Source organism: Arachis hypogaea, chromosome 19 (genome assembly GCF_003086295.3).
Source record: "Arachis hypogaea cultivar Tifrunner chromosome 19, arahy.Tifrunner.gnm2.J5K5, whole genome shotgun sequence".
Classification (NCBI taxonomy): Eukaryota; Viridiplantae; Streptophyta; class Magnoliopsida; order Fabales; family Fabaceae; genus Arachis; species Arachis hypogaea.
In genome coordinates this window covers 12,694,344-12,713,327 of record NC_092054.1, presented here as the reverse complement: position 1 = coordinate 12,713,327, position 18,984 = coordinate 12,694,344, and the positions used below count along the sequence as shown (strand labels likewise).

At 34.4% G+C, this 18,984-nt stretch overlaps 2 protein-coding genes and 1 long non-coding RNA gene across 3 annotated transcripts; all 3 read left to right on the top strand.

The window, feature by feature from the left end:
- The first annotated feature begins 7,834 nt into the window (after positions 1 to 7,834).
- On the top strand, positions 7,835 to 8,617 carry LOC140182145 (uncharacterized). The gene is made up of 2 exons (XM_072228268.1): positions 7,835 to 8,235; positions 8,332 to 8,617. The coding sequence occupies exons 1-2, from the start codon at positions 7,835 to 7,837 to the stop codon at positions 8,615 to 8,617; spliced, it is 687 nt and encodes a 228-aa protein (XP_072084369.1).
- Positions 8,618 to 11,706: 3,089 nt separating this feature from the next.
- On the top strand, positions 11,707 to 13,697 carry LOC140181921 (uncharacterized). Its single transcript, XR_011877576.1, has 2 exons — positions 11,707 to 12,123; positions 12,670 to 13,697. It is a non-coding gene; the product is annotated as an uncharacterized lncRNA (long non-coding RNA).
- Positions 13,698 to 16,603: 2,906 nt separating this feature from the next.
- LOC112776781 (UPF0481 protein At3g47200-like) lies at positions 16,604 to 18,705 on the top strand. Its single transcript, XM_029295944.2, has 3 exons — positions 16,604 to 16,714; positions 16,834 to 16,883; positions 17,182 to 18,705. The coding sequence occupies exon 3, from the start codon at positions 17,186 to 17,188 to the stop codon at positions 18,500 to 18,502; it is 1,317 nt and encodes a 438-aa protein (XP_029151777.1). The 5' UTR covers positions 16,604 to 16,714; positions 16,834 to 16,883; positions 17,182 to 17,185; the 3' UTR covers positions 18,503 to 18,705.
- Positions 18,706 to 18,984: the final 279 nt, after the last annotated feature.

Genomic DNA, 18,984 nt, shown 5'->3' with positions numbered 1-18,984 from the left:
GATGTTATTCTTAAATTTCTAACTGACGAATTTGAGTCGTTCTTCTTTTTCATTTTTATTGAACAATTTTTCTTTAAATTTATTTTAAATTTTTATTTATTTAATTTTCATCAAATATAAAAAATAAAGCTTAGTATTTTAAAAAAACAAAATTCACGTTTTTTTTATAGGAATGGCATAAATAATATCATCTGATTTTTTTCTGTTTCTATTTTCTTGATGAGCTTTGTCTTATTTCCCATTATTTACAAATGTTCAGTTGCTAAATTTCTTCTCTAACACAGATTTAAATTAAGCTGTAAACAGATTTTAAATTAAGCTGTAAAAATATGTTCAATTACAAATTTATCGTTAAATTAAATTTGATGGTAATCAATCAATTAACTTTTATTTTACTAATAAACTATTTTCATGCAAATTATTGTTGATTTTTTAAGATTATTCTATAAATAAATTATTTTTGTAAGATAATAAGACGATAATTTACTTGTTTAGAAATTATGATTTCACTGTCATAGACGCTTTTGTGTTTTTACTAACAAACTATAATTTATTTTCAATGAAACTAAAATTTATTTTCAATGAAAAAAAAGTATCTAATAAAAATATTAATTTCGTCTCCTTAAATAATTGGACATAATATTATTAATTTTGTCTAAAACAATATTTTTAAAAATTTTTCAAAATAAAATTGACCCAAAAAATAGAGAAAAAAAAAAAAGAACAACTAATGAAAATATCTATTTTAGCATTTCCATCAAGAATAGGATAGTCATAGAAAAAATCCACCCAAATAAAAAGGACCTAACTCACACAATTAAACTACCATCATATCATCCCAATAAATTATAACACTACCAACTAAAGAGACATGCAACAAATATGGAAGAGATCATGCCAAAATTTAAACTATATGCTCATGCTATCGACCAGTCCACATTATATCATAATTACATTTTTGTCTTCTATCACATTTATGATATCTTCCGAATCTCTATTTTCCTTTTCTCTATTTTCATACTAACCAACTATGTTAACCACAATCCTCACATAACCATAGATACCAAATTTCAAAACTAATTAATATTTTCCACGTATTCCATTTGTTAATACAATTATTTCTTTAATAAAATAAAAAAGATAAAACTCCTAAAATAAATTTCTGTATTGACTCTAAACAAAAATGTAAAACAGTATAATTTCTAAAATTATTGTCTAATATCCAATCAATTTCATCCTGAACATTAAAATGATGTGATGACATGAATAGTTACGTATTTAATAAATAATTTTCATCATTTATAGAGGAGTGAATAAAAACATAAATTAAGAAATACATTTAAAATAATAAATTTGATTAAAAAATATAAATAAGAGGGACATACCCAATTGAAAGTTTGATATTAGTTATGAGAAAGAGATTGGAAGAGAACGAATTTTAAGTGTGAAACGAAAAAAAGGGGATAAAAGTAATTGTTTGGTCCAATTTAAATTAGTTTTTTTTTTAAAAAAAATTATTTGTATAAAATAAATCAATTTTTTTAAACCATATGATAATACGTATCAACCAGAAACAAATACCCTTTATTTATTTATTATTCGTTCTTCCCTTTTTGAAGATCTTGTTCCTTTTCCTCTCTTCAGTTGACCACTTTTCCGTCAAAGCCTTCCAAGTAATTTCAGAGCTCTCACTGAATCTCCTTGCAACTCTATAAATCTAATCCCATTGAGGGTACATGAATCCATAAGAAAACAAAAACCTCATATCGTTTGCAAATTCATCAGGCCCTGAATACATGAATTTGTGCAGCTTTGACTCTATATCTTCAAACCCTATTGGCTTCAACAACACACACTCACAGTTGTTACCAAAAATTCCTAACTTCTTGGGATCTAGAGTCTTATTGAAAGTCCGGCCATCTCTTCCAACCATGAAGCGCTTTAAGATTACCCAACACTCCATCTTATTCGATGGTCTAACGGCGCTTTTTTTAACTTTCGGTTTTGGCATTTGTTCGATTTATTTTTTTTTATCGGTTTACAGTTTGACCGGTTAGACTGGCCGATTCGAATCAGTTTTCAGAACCTTGCTTCTAAGGCCTATCTTAGTGAGCTTTTCTAGTTTTGATGTGTGGAAAAGTGATTCTTATTATTTTTAGAAACTTTTTTATTCGAAGATAAAAAATGTTTTGACTAATTGAAAATACAAAAACGTCCTTCATTTTTTAATATGTGAAACCAAGAATTTGAAAACCGGTTCGAACTGGCCGGTTGAACCAGTCAAATCGTAAACCGAAGAGAATAACAGTTCGGACAGACTGAAACCGGAGATTTGAAATCGACATTGGACCGTCAAACCGAACCGGGATCTGGCCGGTTTTCTAAATTTTGCACAAAAATGCCGTCGTTTTGGATGCTAATGCTCTAGCCAATTACCCAACCCAGCAACCCTAACTCCACACAACGGCTAAACGCGAACCCATCCCTCCCATCACCCTCGAGCTCCTCCTTCCTCTCACCGTCATTGATCTCTCTCCATCACCGCCGTCCAACTCCCGCCGCTATCGCCGAAACGAGCTTCGAAGCCACCATCGTTATCGTACAGCTCTGTTCCACCATCGTGCAGCTACTGTTTCAGCTTTGAAAGCACCGTCGCTGTGCTCGCCTCCTGCATCTGTCGCACAGCTCTGTTCCATCGTCGCCGGCGCCATCTCTGTTCCACCGGTCAGCCCTTTGGTCGTGCCCTTGTCCCCCTCTTGCTCAAGATATGCTCTGCTCTGTTCCAGGCTTCTAGCTTCTAGGTATTTTTTTTAATAATAATTGTTGAATAATTGTTGTTAGTTAATATGTGAACTTGTTATGGGTTGAATAATTGTTGAATAAGTGTTAATTAATCAGTGAATCTTGCTGTTAGTACTGGGTTGAATAATTGTTATTAGTTAATTCGTGAACCTTGCTGTTGTTACTAAATTGAATAATTATGAATATTCATTTTTAGTTAATGTGTGAACTTTGCTGTGGATTGCTGTGATATTGTAATTGGATTAGATTGTATGGGAGCTACCATTTCAACTAACTTACGAGCAGTTTGTTCTATGTTGAATATATATAATGCGAGACTATCACAATCACAACTTGAAGTCCTATGTTATCATATTAGTTCCACTAGTGGCTTAATCAAAGTTTCTTGTTCACTGGTTCTATGATTATTATCTTAAGAAATCTGACTTTGTGTTACTTTAAGTGTCTTCTCCAAGTGTTGAAAGAATAGTTCAGATTCCAACCGACCTTGATCAATTCAAGGACCGGCCTATGTATGTGAATTATTCCATTGTTAATGATTCTGATAATTTATCTGCAGAAGGTGATGGGGTCTTCAGGCTTGAATCTTTTGACATGGAAACTAAGTGTTGCACGTGGGGTATAACTGATGTGAGAGGCAGCAGAGGGAAAGGAAGACCACTGAATAAGAAGCAAAGAGAATGGCATTTAAGCACTCCTCTTTCATTACGTTTAGTACAGTTGCACTCTAATATTTAAATTAATTATTCCCCCAAAAAAAGTGTTAATGATATCTCCATCTTCATGTGCAAGTCTGTGTAGATAATTAGGGGAACAGTTCACACATATATCCATATTTGTTAAATTTTTGAAACTTGACAAGTTTGAGGTCTTTGTGGATTTACCGGATTGTAATTTTCTTTTTGTGGATGATAAATTACAAAACTGCTGAACAGATATATACTGTATTATGGAATCAATAAGCAAACTGAAAGCAGGAGGATATATATTACTCCAATCTTTAATTTTTGACTCCATCCAGAATTAATGGCATGCAGGATTAGTATCAATAACATTGTGATTTATGGCGAATTTTGATGATTGATGATGAATTTAGATGTTGCCATTTTATGTTTGGTTGTGTTTTTTTTTTTGTTATTTGACTTTTGAGTTTGTATTTGAATGAGATCATAATATTCTGGTTTATGTAGTACTTTTAATTTGGATGATATTTTAAGGTTTATATTAGACTATAATTATATTTTAATGTGTTTATTTAATTTTATTTATTATTTTATTATAAAACGATTTTTCGTCACAGTTGAACCGGTTGAACCTATAAACCAATAAACCAGTAACTAGAACAGTTCGATGACCGATTCGGTTTTCAGAACCTTGTGTGAAACATCTTAGTCCCTATAGAAGACTTATTTGTCTTCATATATTTTGGACGGAAGAACTTAAATGTCTTACATTTTAAAAAATGAGGAATAGTTTTCAATAAGTCATTAATTTTACTTATCTTCGAGTTAAAAAAAATTAGAGACCTATTTATATATTTTTTTCTCTTAATTTTAACGTCAATTTACTCATAACCAACTTTTACATTATATCGTTATAATATAATCATTCTTAGGTTCAAATTTATCTATAATTTGTTTTTCTATAACTTAAAAAGAAATTTCATATATTTTTAAAATACTTAAGCAAACGCTGAACATATAAGAATAAAATATTTAAATTATATTTATCTTTGCTAATAGTGAAACTCAATTTGAAATAATAAATTTGACCATAATCGGTGATAAGTTACATAGATTACTACAGGGGATGAAAATTAATTCTAACAATTAATAGTTTTGTTTGGCCAAATAACAATTCTAAATTCTAATAAATTCGAGATAATTTTTAAGCACTTACAGAAAATTAGGAGAACACTAAGGAGAACAATATGCTTTGTTATGGGACGAGTTAATGACATAAAGGCAAATAAACCTAAAAAGTGATAATTGAATAGAAATTAACATAAAAATAAGAACCATTAGAATATTATTAACAGAAGAAATTAAAACATACATCAATGTGACAAATATGAGTAAGTCAAAATTTGACTGAAGCTAGAAATCAAGCGTACGGATTTCACAGGTTCATCACACTAAGATGAATTAAAAAAGAAAGTAGTTGGCTCGAGTTTGTCTGAGAAACATTGGTAAAGAAAATTGTCGAAAGAATAATATAGTACTGAGTAAACTACCATTTCTATCCATGGAAGTTGAAAACGCTGACAAATCTACCCACAAGAGACGGAAACTACTAAATGTATCCATCAATTATGAGTTCCGTGGGACGAAACTAACCAATCCATATTCCGGCGTTGACTCCATCAGTAACACTCCCTACGTGGCACTTCACGGCATGACATGGCTTGGGGGGATGCACACGTGGATATTATAATTATAATTAGTTAAAAAATAGTTGAATTTTGAATTTTTTTTTTTTGAAAAAAAAAAGGGAAATTAGAAATGAACAGTTAGCAAAGGTTTTCCATCTTCGCGCGTTTCAGAAAACAAAAGGTAGAGCCCTAGGAAGAAACTGTTCATCTTCAACAATCAAAGAAAACCTCCCAGGCCGACGATAATCTCCGTATTGAAGAGAGGGTGCTTGTTGGTGTGGACCGTTTGGGCGGGTGGAGTTGCGTGGTGTCATCCATAGGTAAGTAGTAACCGTTGATCTCTATGTCATGGTTTTCTTGTTTTCGGTGCATGGTTGTGAAAACTGGGTTTTCATTAGGGTGTCTTGTATTTGCTATGATTTGGTTGTTAATTAGGGTGTGTTTGTTTGCAGATGGCAACTATCCACATTACATTAGTCATTAGTCACAGAGGAAAATTTCAAAAGGGTGATGATGGCAGAGTGGAATACGTTGGGGGTGAGAAAACAGAGATTGAACGAGTGAATGTCGATACCCTAAATAGGTTCTTCATGAATGACTTAGTAAAGGATATAGGGTACACTGACGTGAGCGAGCTTTACTGGCTTGAAGCTGGGAAGGAGTTGGATGGTGGGTTGAGGTTGCTTAGACTTGACATGGATGTGGTGACTATGTACGAAACAGCCATTGCTAATGGGAGGAGAGTTGAGGTGTTCACTGAGCATCCAGTTAACCTTCATGAGTCTGCAGAAGAAAACAATGAACCTGAACCAGATCTTGAGATTTTAAATGTTACGAAGACCCCAGTGAAACACAGAACCAAACTGTGTGTTAGGAGACCCCCAACACCAAAGAAGAAGCACAAGAGAGTGGTGAAGATCAGTGAGACTGAAGGAGGTATGGCTGGACCGGATACCCATACAGAGGATGATGTGGTGGAGAAAGATGTCCATCTTACCACAACAAACACAGAACAACCAAAAGTAGGCAGTGACGAACCAAATCTCCCCACACACTCACCAAAGGTAACCTTCGAAGATCCGTTGGACAAGACTCCTCCAGAGCCTCAACAACCACGTGTGACAGTTGGAAGTCAAGAAACTGGGCACCGAAATCCAATGTCTGCGTAGTCAGTGGCTCCCACAATTGATAAAGGGCCTGCGGAATCTAATGAGGTTTTCACACAATATATTCCACAACCTTGCAACGAACCAGAGTCTCAGGAGCAGACCATTCAGAATGAGAATGAAACACCTTGTGAAGAGAGTCAACCTAGCAGTTCACAGCCCAAACCATCTACAAACCCAGATGTGGGTGGTGGTAGTCCAAAGAAGCGGAAGAGACGATCAACAGTCAGGCCTCCTCCATCAGGGCAAACCTTCATACCTAACCAGGATCCAAACAAGTATCCTTCAATCTTTATACCTGTGGAGGGTGAAGATATGTCTGAGCCAAGTGCAGGGATGCATTGTTACGAGTCTGAAGAGCTGGATTCTGTTGCAAGTGATGATGAAGACAGTCAGCAAGCAGCATTTCCTCAAGCTAATCCCGATGCTCCAGCTAGGGAGGTAAGGCTGGAGGTTGGGATGGAATTTGAGAATCTGGAGCATTTCAAGAAGGCAGTTAGGAAGTTCAAAATCAACCTAAGGCGAAGCATATTCTTTCCAAGAGTTGATTCAACTAGGTGCAAGGCCATATGTTATGACGATGATTGCCCATGGCAGATATATTGTGCAAAACGGTCGTTTCCATTAAGCTTCCAGGTGAAGACCTTTGTCAACGAACATACCTGCAGCAGGGTTAATAAGAACAAATCTGCAAATGAAAAATGGGTTGTTGAAGAACTTGAGGACAAGAACCGTGACCATCCAGACATGACTCAAAGGCAGGCACAAGATTTTTTCAAGAAGGAGTTTGATGTGATTGTCAATGAGAGGAAGATATACCATTCAATGGTGAAAGCGAAAGAACTAATAGAAGGATTAGAGATAGCTCAGTATGCACTTCTACGGGATTATGCTAATGAAATAATAAGGACCAACCCTGGCTCCACCGTAAGGATTAGCACTGATTATGTCGAAGGGACTGGGTATAAATTCAAAAGAATTTATATATGCTTGGAAGGGTGTAAGAAGGGCTTTTCGGTTGGCTGCAGGCCTTTTATCGGGTTAGATGGTACTTTTTTGAAGGGATACTACCCTAGGCAGTTGTTGACTGCCATCGGCCACGATGCCAATAACCATATATACCCTATAGCCTATGCTGTGGTGGAGTGCGAATGCAAGGATAGTTGGAAGTGGTTTCTCGAACTTCTCCAACAAGACTTAGGGGACGCAGCTATCAATGGAATTAACTTCATGTCAGACATGCAGAAGGTAATGGTCTCAATTCTTATTGTTCGTGTATGCCTTTATAATTAGCAGTTTACAATGTTCTTTAAATAGTTACTGCTGTCCTATATGAACAGTTCTTCATAGGGGATAATGATTTACTTGCTTTACTTTTTCCCACTAGGGCTTCATCCCTGCTATGTGTGAAGTAAACCCAGGTGCTCATCATAGATATTGTGCTATGCACATATGGCAGAACTTCAGAAAATAGTGGGGTGATACAGAATTGAAGATGGCAATGTGGAGGTGTGCCAAGGCCACAACCTCCCAAGAGTTCAATGCTGTACTGGATCGGATCAGACGGGTTAATCCACATGCTTGGGAGTATCTGAACAGGATCCCTCCAAGTCAATGGAGTAGGTCTGGCTTTAGCGAATACCCAAAGTCTGACAATTACACGAACAACAACTACGAATCGTTCAATTCTAGGATCAAGAAGATGAGAGGGAAGCCTATTATAACTATGCTGGAAGAGGTGAGGGTTTACATGATGAGAATAATTGCTAGAAACAAGAAGGCATTGGTGGGATATAACGGAGTTATCACTCCGGTGCAGCAGAGTAGGCTGGAAAAAGAAAAAAGGGAGAACAATAAGTGGCGGCCGTTTCCCACTGGAGATGATCCTGGAAATGTGTATGAAGTTTAGTGCTTGCCACATAAGGTTATGGTGGATTTAGGAAAGAGGACTTGCAGTTGCAGATTTTGGCAATTGACTGGCTTGCCATGCAGGCATGCATGTGCTGCCCTTGCATACCAGAATAGGCGACCAGAGGAACATGCATACAACTGGCTTTCCATGGGGGCATATAACAGCACATACCAGTTCGTCATCCAACCTGTTCCAAGTCAAGAATACTGGGAGCATGTTGACCTACCACCTGTACTGCCACCAGTATACAAGAAGCAGATTGGGAGGCCAAAGTCGAAAAGAGACAAAAGGAACGACACCCCAAAGGAACCCACCCCAGATCCACATAGGGCCCCCAGAAAGTATGGCCCCATCACCTGTCTTTGATGTTATTTTGGACCAGAAAGTAAACAAGAATTGCAATTAGTACCACATAATTTTTGCATGTTACATAACTTATAATGCTACATCTGACATTAATTGGATACCAAGTGTGCACAAATGACATATTTAGAATCTATCATGGGTATTTTTGTCATGATCTTACACTAACAACTAATAAGGATCAAACCCTCATAAGAATCAGATACATAGTGCACACAACATTACAAACCACAGCCATTGATATCATCAGAAGCCAAAACCTAATTTTGCTAAATTCAGCTTCAAAGCTCCCTAATCTGGTGAGCATTTTCACTTCAGCCTCAGCCTCATCAACATCTTCCTGCATCTTTCTTTCCAATAGTGCTCTCCTCAAACCCTCACCCTCCCACTGCCCTTCGATTTCGTCTACCCATGCAAAGAAGTTGTAGTCCGAGTTCTATCCATGGCAAAAAAAGTAAAATCAGATGCACATTCAACTCCCACAAAACAGGGTGTACAACGGGTTACCTTCCAATTGGGACAACGGACGAATCACCTCCCAGGATTCATCACCGTCTCGGACTGTAACAACGTCACCCCCAACCCACAGAAACATCTGCCATTGAACTTCCTATCATGCACCCGTTTTGAAATTGAGCTTCCAGACACACTACTGCTACCGTTCGAAGGTGGAGTAAAGAGTCTTCGCCTCGACATTGGTATAATTTCGAAGATTATTGTGAATCTAGGGTTCGTGCTTTGGATGAAAGAATGTTTGAATTTGGGAAATTTTGGGGTTGAGGGTACATTATAACGGTCAGACATGTCAGCAATCCACGTGTGCAGCCCCCCAAGCCATGTCACGCCGTGAAGTGCCACGTAGGGAGTGTTACTGACGGAGTCAACGCCGGAATATGGATTGGTTAGTTTCGTCCCACAGAACTCATGATTGATGGATACATCTGGTAGTTTTCGTCTCTTGTGGGTAGATTTGTCAGCGTTTTCAACTTCCATGGGTACAAATGGTAGTTTACTCTATAGTACTTAGCAAAAGAGTTGAATCCAACACGTTGATGCCTACGTGGCCTTCTTCCACTTTCTGCTTCTTCCTTTGATAACAGTTTCAGAGCTTTGTACTAAAATTTTTGGTGCACCGCTTTATTCTTCCCCTTTTGAAGATCTTGTTTCTTTTCCTCTCTTCAGTTGACCACTTTTCCGTCAAAGCCTTCCAAGTAATTTCAAAGCTCTCACTGAATCTCCTTGCAACTCTATGAATCTGATCCCTTTGAGGGTACATGAATCCATAAGAAAACAAAAGCCTCATATCGTTTGCAAATTCATCAGGCCCTGAATACACGAATTTGTGCAGCTTTGACTCTATATCCTCAAATCCTATTGGCTTCAACAACACACTCTCACATTTGTTACCGAGAATCCCTAACTTCTTGGGATCCAGAGTCTTATTGAAAGCCCAGCCATCTCTTCCAACCATGAAGCGCTTCAAGATCACCCAACACTGCATCTTTTGATAACGATCCATTCTCTGCTCATTCAGAACAACCTTCATCTCCTCTTCCTTCTTCGTGTTCTTGGAGTCAAGCACCTTAGAACCGGTTCTTGGGATTCTTGAACATGCATTGTGACGTTCTTCCTCTTCCTTTTTTGTGTTCTTCGAGTCAAGCACCTTAGAACCGGTTCTTGGGATTCTTGAACATGCATTGTGGTGTTCTTACACAGAAGATTTTGTAGAAACAGAAACTTTAGAAATTGCCAACTTTCTTCTCTTTCTACCTCCGCGAGAATCAGCAACATCATCGTCCTTCTTTTGTTTGCACTGTGCATCAGTTGACAAGGTTCTAGAACCTTCTGGATCGCTCTTTCCCACTACAATAAACGAGTATTCAGTAGTGCTGCAATGCTGATCTTTCTTCCTCTTCTCGCCGCATGAATCAGAAGCCATAAATTCTGGTCCACGCTTTTCAGTATCAGCATCATCCTTTAGTTTGCACTCTTCAGATGACACTATTCTTGAACGCGGCAAACGAAGTTTAATTATGAGTCTCTTTCTTGGAAAAACCTCTGCCTCTGCCATTGAAAAGCTTGGTTGTTGATGTTTCGAGTGAACAAGGATTTCAAGACTCGATCTTTGGTAGGATTAATTACGGAAAGAAGAAACAAACAAGTTTGTGGGGGTACAATTACTACTACAATGTGGTATAATATAGGACTAAAAGGGTTTGCTTTACCATTACTGGTTTACTTACAAAACAAGGCAAAATAACATAGGAGACATTATGTACATTCTTTTTTAATATGGTTTGTTTGGGTGAACTATTTTTTCGAGTTATTTTTTTTGAAAGAGTTATCTTTTTTTAAAAAATTTAAAAAAATAAAAATAATTTTATGTTTGGATATATTATGTAAAAAGATTTTTTTTTGTTTATTAATTATATTTAGATATACTTATATTTAGGCAAATTTTATTACAAATTTTTGTATATTTTTTTTTTGCTGATTTAGAAATAATAGTTGATTTGGTAAAAATTGAGTGATTGATTATAATATTTTGCCAAGTAAGCGATATTGCTGACATGGCATTAGTAGAAAGAAAAAGATATTTTAAAAGTAATGTGGGTAAATTTATGTATCTACTTTTATATATTAAGAATAGATTTAATGAATGAATAATATTGAACATACATCTTATATTGTTTAATGTGAAGAATGACAACAATAAATATTTATATTTATTAATTACAAATTGAATCTTTTAGATTTTATAGTTACTAGACTTGATTTGTTCTGATTTAATTTAATACAAATATAATTATTTGATCTATTCTATTATTAAAAACGATTGTGTGAAAATATTTGAGTGATTATTATTCTATTTTTTAAATTTAATTTCATTGCAAGAGATTCATGCATGACTTCTCCTAATTTTTAAAGTGTATGACTTTGATGCCACTATCTAAATTGTGAAATAAGAAAGAAATTAATTTTTTAATATATACTAATTAATAAATATAATTTAAAATAAGGGTTTATTTTATTTCACTAAATGAGATGGAGGAACTCAAAAGACAAAAGTATTTTACTAGTTGTGTGATGCTTGTAGTTGTTAAACTTTACAATGGATGTACACAATTGAAAATGGAAATGAAGACAGAAAACTATTGTTTAACAGAGTTGGGAGATTTGAATTGATTCACTTCATGCCTTAGCTGGACTCCACATTTTTTTATCTTTCTCCATCCTTTCAACTTTAACGTTGTTGGTATTGATTGTTGAGAGATCCTTATGCAGCATAAAAATAAAGATCTATGAAGAGATACTAGTTTAAGATATGGATTGATAGTTTGTTGCAAATAGAAATCATTTGTCTGATGTGCATGTTCAATTTGAATGTTCCTCATTGCCACTGACTGTGGACTTCCATCAGATTTCAGATGGAATGACTATACAAATTCAAACAGTTAATTTATTACTTGAAACTCATGGGGGTGCCCGTCCCAAGGGGGAGCAGCATGGTAAGTTCTTCTTACCAGTATTCTGAATTGGTTATCTACTTTAGTTTATTTATGCTCTAAAAGGAGAATGTAAGGGTGTATCCACTGTTGAATCATTTTGTGAGTTATGATTACAATACTTTACAATAGGTATAGAGGTACATAAACATAAACCCTTGCCTTCATATTTGAAAAGCAAGCTGACTCTAGAAGAATGTCTTCTTTACAATAGGTATAGTGATGTTCATGAGGCCTTTGACAACAAGATAGGAGGTAACCATGGTTAATACCTTAGGGCATATTTGTCATGCATGTTCATGCAATTTATACTGGAAGTATTATTCAGTAAATTTGGAAATGTATTTGAATTTGACATGACGAGGTTAAAAATCTTCAGTTATTATCTCAGTATTCAAATCACAGAGATGAGAAACTCCCTCTACATGTTTATCTTGGATGATCTTATTCTGCATTGGCAAGTTGCCATGTCTATTGGTCCTTTGATGTGCCATAGTTTTTCTGGCATCCCTTGGGGAACAATTAATTGTTTATATATTTTTCTTGCAGGCAAGTCTTTCGGAGGGAGAAAATGACAGTAGTTTGACCAGGTTTACCATTGCAGGTCTATTTTTAAGGTTTGTGTTATATGCTCTGCCCGAATAACTACTATTGAAAGGATTAAGTAATTAACTAATCTTGTTTTGCTCATGGGTCTTTCGTATTGTTTATCGGTGTTAATAGGACTTTAAGTTGAGTGGAGACCATATACGAACTAATCTAAAAGGATTTAATATAGGGTGTTTTGGTTTTAGTCCCTCAAAAAAATTAATATAGGACCATAAAAGATTATATTGCAAACAATTTATTGAAAGATCCGAGACAAACAACTTAGAAAGTTGCAAATTTATAGTGCAACTGAGTTGAAGGAAGCAGGAGTAAAGTTTGAGGTAAAGAAAGCTAGTCAATGCTTACTAGACTTGCAACTTTCTGGTCATATTTTGAGAATCCCATTCTTTAGAGTGGAAGATATTACTGAGGTTGTTTTGAGAAATTTGTCAGCTTTCGAGCAATGTCACTGCATCAATGAATCCTACCTTGCTGACTATATTGCTGTGCTAGATTTTCTTATCAACACTGACAAAGATGTAGACTTGCTTATTAAGAATGGAATAATTGAGAATTGGTTAGGTGATAGTAATGCAGTGGCCAAAATGTTCAATGGTCTTGGAGTGAACATTATGTATCCAGATTTTAATGTGCAATATTCCCTTATTTTTCAAAGGTTGAATGCTTTTTGTGCACGCCCTTGGAACAAAAAAGTTGCGACTTATTGCAACACTCCATGCAAGACGGTAGTTTCTATTGCTGGAATTTTTCTGCTTGTTCTCACTGTTATTCAGACAGTATTTTCTATTCTCCAAGGAGTACACTAGTACTAGATTAATGTTTGATATCCTTGTAATTGGAAGAATTGAAGTGTTTATTATGAACATGTGGCCACTTTATTATGTAATTATTGAAGACCACTGCATAAGGCAACTGCCTTCTCTGTAATTGTGTATCAAGTTTGAATGTGATATTTTTTTTATTGTTGCTTTCTGGTTTCTATACATTATTTACACATCTTTATTCTGAAATTAGTATTCAAACATCATGTTCTATCTTAAGGTTTGAAACATTACGATCTTTACCTGCTTCGGGAACATTTGTAGCTTTGAAACAATAATGCTCCCAAATCAATTGTTTAGGTGATAGCAAAGCAGGGGATAAATTGTTCAATTGTCTTGAGGAGAACATTATCCATGAAACTTTTAATGCTGAGAATGCTTTCTGTAAACATCTTTGGCACAGAAAAGTAGCCACTTTGAGGCACTTGCATAATTTTGTTTTATTAGCAGTTAACATGATACTAACTTTCCAGAATATCAAAAAATTTAGCTTTAAAAACATCATGATAGAGCAGTGGGTATCCCACAGGTAGTATCATCAAAATCTATTGCGCGAGCTTGAGAAAAAAGAAGAAAAGAAGAGATGAGAATATGTGAATCAAGAATGGAAGAAGGAAGAAGAGAATGATGCTGCTGCTGTTTCAGCAGCCTTGATTTCGAAGCTTCTTATACAAGTAACCACCTTCAATGACGAAACCAATCAAAGTGACGCGCAAGGGTTCACAAACTGTTCTTGGGTTACAACAGAGGAATGAAAAGCTTAAACTGATAATCTTGGTTATCAGGTTTATATAGTTGGTCTTAGCTGAATGGTCTAACAAAAACTACCAAATCTGGTTTTATTCTAACTAACTTGCTGGCTGGAATATAACACAATCTAATTGGATTACACGTAAATATATACATCCTCTAATATCTTTCTATTGTGTATTTGAATACTTTGTGAAATGAACTAAAACTACACAATTTTCTTCTGCATTACTTGCTTGCTATTCTTTTTCACAAAACAATGGTGAGCCAAGTAAAGTACTAAAAGTAGCAAAGTTAATAATACACAAACTCATTTTGTTTATATTAAAATTTAGCTTTTACTCATTAAATCTCAACCACACTCTTGTAATGCCAAAAGGAAAAGCTAGCAGTAGTAAATTATAATGTGTCAATCACTAGTCATACTGTAGTATACTTTAAGGCTAAGCCTTGTACAAATATGTTTCTTCATAATCTCAGTGATACTTGCCTTTGAGCATCCAAGAAAAAATAAAGGGATCATATACTTGTCTTTGTTTTGCAGCTAAGATCAGCTTCTTTTCCCAATCTCAGCTATATATCTATCTCATGTTTTCTATAAGCTTGTGTGTCGTATTCACCATGCTATATAATCACTTGTGATACTTCCAAAACTTTTGTGTTGTGTTGTTGTATAGGGTACTTCACTACTAAGTCAAAGGCGACACTCTCATATCGTTTCACTTTTCAAATACACAAAGGCTGAAAGGTGAGTGTGTCTTATCGTATTATTTTCCAAAATTTTCTTTTTGACCTTTCTGCTACATTAACTGATATAGAATTAGTTATAAAGATAAAGACATAAATAATCACCAAGACATACGTTAAATTATTTTCCATATGTGAATATAAAAATAAACAAAGACCGATTGAAGAGGAAAGAAAGCATACATATATTAGCTTTTTTTTCTTATACTTTATCAAAAAATTCTATTTAAACAATTACTTTAATATATATATATATATATATAGAAGCACAGGTAACACAAATTTATAGTGCAACTGAGTTGAATGAAGCTGGAGTGAAGTTTGAGGTAAACAAAAACAGCGAATACTTACTAGACATAGAACTTTCTGGTCATACTTTGAGAATTCCATTCATTAATGTGGAGGACACTACTGAAATTTTGTTGAGAAATTTGTTAGCTTTCGAGCAATGTCACTATATCAACGGACCCTACGTTGCTGACTATATCTGTTTCTTTTATTTTCTTATGAACACAGACAAAGATGTAGATTTGTTGATTAAGAAATGAATAATTGAGAATAAGTTAAGTGATAGAAATGCAGTGGCTGAAATGTTCAATAGTCTTGGAGTCAATATTTGGAATCCAAATTTTAATGTGAAATATTTTCGTATTTTTCAAGAATTGAATGCTTTTTCCTTTTTGTAACCACCCTTGGAACAAAAAAGTTGCGACTTTGAAGCGTGATTACTTACTGCAACACTCCATGGAAGACAGTAGCTTCTATTGCTGGAATTTTTCTGCTTATTCTCACTGTTATTCAAACAGTATTTTCTATTTTCCAAGGTGTACATTAATACTATATTATTAATGTTTATGTTATGTAGCTGAATTTCTATCAACTATGTTGCTGAATTTCTCGAGTGTAAGATTTTTACTTGAATAAAATTTTCCTCCAATGAGGAGTTACTTTGGAAACTGGTGGAGCCTTAGAAGCTTAAAAATATGGTGTGTTTGAGGAATAAAGAATATGGTGCAAAGATACAAGTTGAAATGTTGAAACACTTAAAAATAAATAAATAACAATATAAAAATTAATTATTTTTAAATAATAAATATAAAAATTAATTATTTTTTTTAATATCTTGACTGAAAGGTGTCTATTCGAAAAGTATTTCTAACAAAAAAAAATACTAACCCATAAAATATTTACCGTATAAAAGACAGTAAAACAGAATAAAAATCTCTTATTCTTCGTTTCCTCTCATTTAATTAAATTTTTAATATTTATTATAAAACATTAGATATTATTAATTTTTAAAATTTTATAATAAAAATTAAATAATAAAATACAATTTATTTTAAAAAATTTATAATTTTGTGATATTATTATGAAAAAAAAATACTTGTAAATAATAATACACAAACTCATTTTTTTGGGGTATTAAAATGTCAATCTTGTATAGATGTGTTTCTTCATAATCTCGGGTGATACTTTCCTTTGAGCATGAAAAACATAAATATATAGCAGCATCCAAAAAGAAAAAAAAAAGTGATATATACTTGCCTTTGTTATGCAGCTAAGATCAGCTTCTTTTCCCAGCCTCATCACTATATCTATCTCATCTTGAATATGCTCATGCCATTTATTTGGAATTGTTGTCATCACATAACACTGCTTCTTTTTTGGTAAGGTTGTCTTTCCTATTCCTCCCATGCCATGCAATGTCTTGTTTTGATTGGAAGTGTTTTTCATTCAAACCGCATAAAATAATGATTTCTGACAAAAAGTTCAACCGTTGTTGTAGGGCACTGAGTCAAAGCCAGTCAACACTCGTATATATTAAAAGGCTGCAATGTGAGTTTGTCTTACTATATTATATTATCTTCCAAATATATATCTTTTTGTCTTTTTTACTAGCATTAATTAATAATATAGTAATAGTTATAAAGGTAAATAAATAAATAATCATAATAAGGACAAAGATGAAGGTTTCTCTTATAAGAATATAAAGAAAAATAAAGGCACATAAAAGAAGAAGATATAACACCTGTATACTTGATTTAAGACATACAATATATTAAGTCTCGCATGTTGTTTGTTATCATTGGTAAAATTATAATCAACATGTTTCCTTTGTATACTATTTACATAGCTAGATGGAAAATCCGAATCCTGATGTTGCAATCAAGATCAAAGCAATGTTGGAGGCAGCACGACCTCGATTTACAGAGAAATGCTGCATCTACAGGGTGTCCCATGAGATTCGCAAATCAAATGAAGATGCATACACTCCAAAGGTTGTTTCAATTGGTCCTTTTCACCATGGGGATCAATATTTGCTAAACATGGAGGAGCCAAAAAGAATATTTTGTAGACAATTCATTGAAAGATCTATGAGAAACAACTTGGAAAGTTTTGTTAGTTGCGTGCAAGAGCTCGAACCAATGGTTCGTGCTTGTTACTCAGATAACATCAAGCTTACTGAGGAAGAACATGTTATGGTGATATTGGTGGATTGCTGCTTCATATTAGAATTTTTACTCAAGTTCCATTTTGGGAGTACACATCATGATGCCATTATTCTGCCACTAAATTTAAGGGATCCTATAGCATATGATTTGTTGTTGCTTGAGAATCAAGTCCCTTTCTTTGTTCTTGACAAGCTTTATAACCTAGCTTTTGATTCTCCTCCATTTCCATTACTAGGGCTCGCTTTTTATATTGCTCTGTATAGTATCATCGTTCCTGATAATATCTTGTTTGGTAATATTCAAGCCTTATCCAACGATAATGAAATAGCTCATTTTATAGAATCCAACGATGATGAAATAGCTCATTTCATAGATCTATCAAGAAAATTTCTGTTAACATCCTCTCGCTTATTGCAACCATCAGCCTCTGGATGCTTAAGAAAAGCAGAGTTCCCCCACATTTATAGTGCCACTGAGTTGAATGAAGCAGGAGTGAAGTTTAAGGTAAAGAAAAATAACCAATGCATGCTAGATTTGGAACTTTCAGGTCATTGTTTGAGAGTCCCATCTATTAGAGTGACAGCCTTTACTGAAGCTATTTTGAGAAATTTGATAGCTTTTGAGCAATGCCACTGTATGAAGGAATCTTACCTCGCTGACTATATTGTAGCCTTGGATTTCCTTATCAACACAGAAAAAGATGTAGATTTGCTGATTAAGAAAGGGATAATTGAGAATTGGTTAGGTGATAGCAATGCAGTGGCTGAAATGTTCAATGGTCTTGCACTGCGTGTTATAAATCCAGATTTTAACGTGCAATATATCCGTATTTTCAAAGAGTTGAATGCTTTCTGTGGCCACCCTTGCAACAAAAAAGTTGCAACTTTGAGGCGTGATTACTGCAACACTCCATGGAAGACAGTAGCTTCAATTGCTGGAATTTTTCTGCTTATTCTCACTGTTATTCAGACAGTATTTTCTATCCTTCAAGTGGTACACTAGATACTAGTGCTAGATTAATGTTTGTGTTGTGACTGGATGATTATAATATGGTAGACTTGATATGTTTGTATTTTGGAAGAACTAAAATGTTTGTTATGAATATATGTAGTCCATATATCTTGTAAGGGTCACTATGTTATGTAATTATTGAAGACCTCTAACTTTGAATATGATATTTTGTTATTGTTGTTTTCTTTGCATTATTTACAGTAGCTTGGATATTGGATGATCATATGTTCAATGAGCAATGTGGTATGGTAGATTTAATATATTTTTATTTTGAAATAATTGAAATGTTTGTTATCAACATATATATCTCAATATATGTTTGAAATATGAATGTATTATAGATGATTGATAGTTGAGACAATAATTCATACAAAAAAATAGTGGCTGGTGCGAAATTTATAACCACAAACTAACCGGTAAGTGCACCGGGTCGTACCAAGTAATACTTCAGGTGAGTGAGGGTCGATCCCACG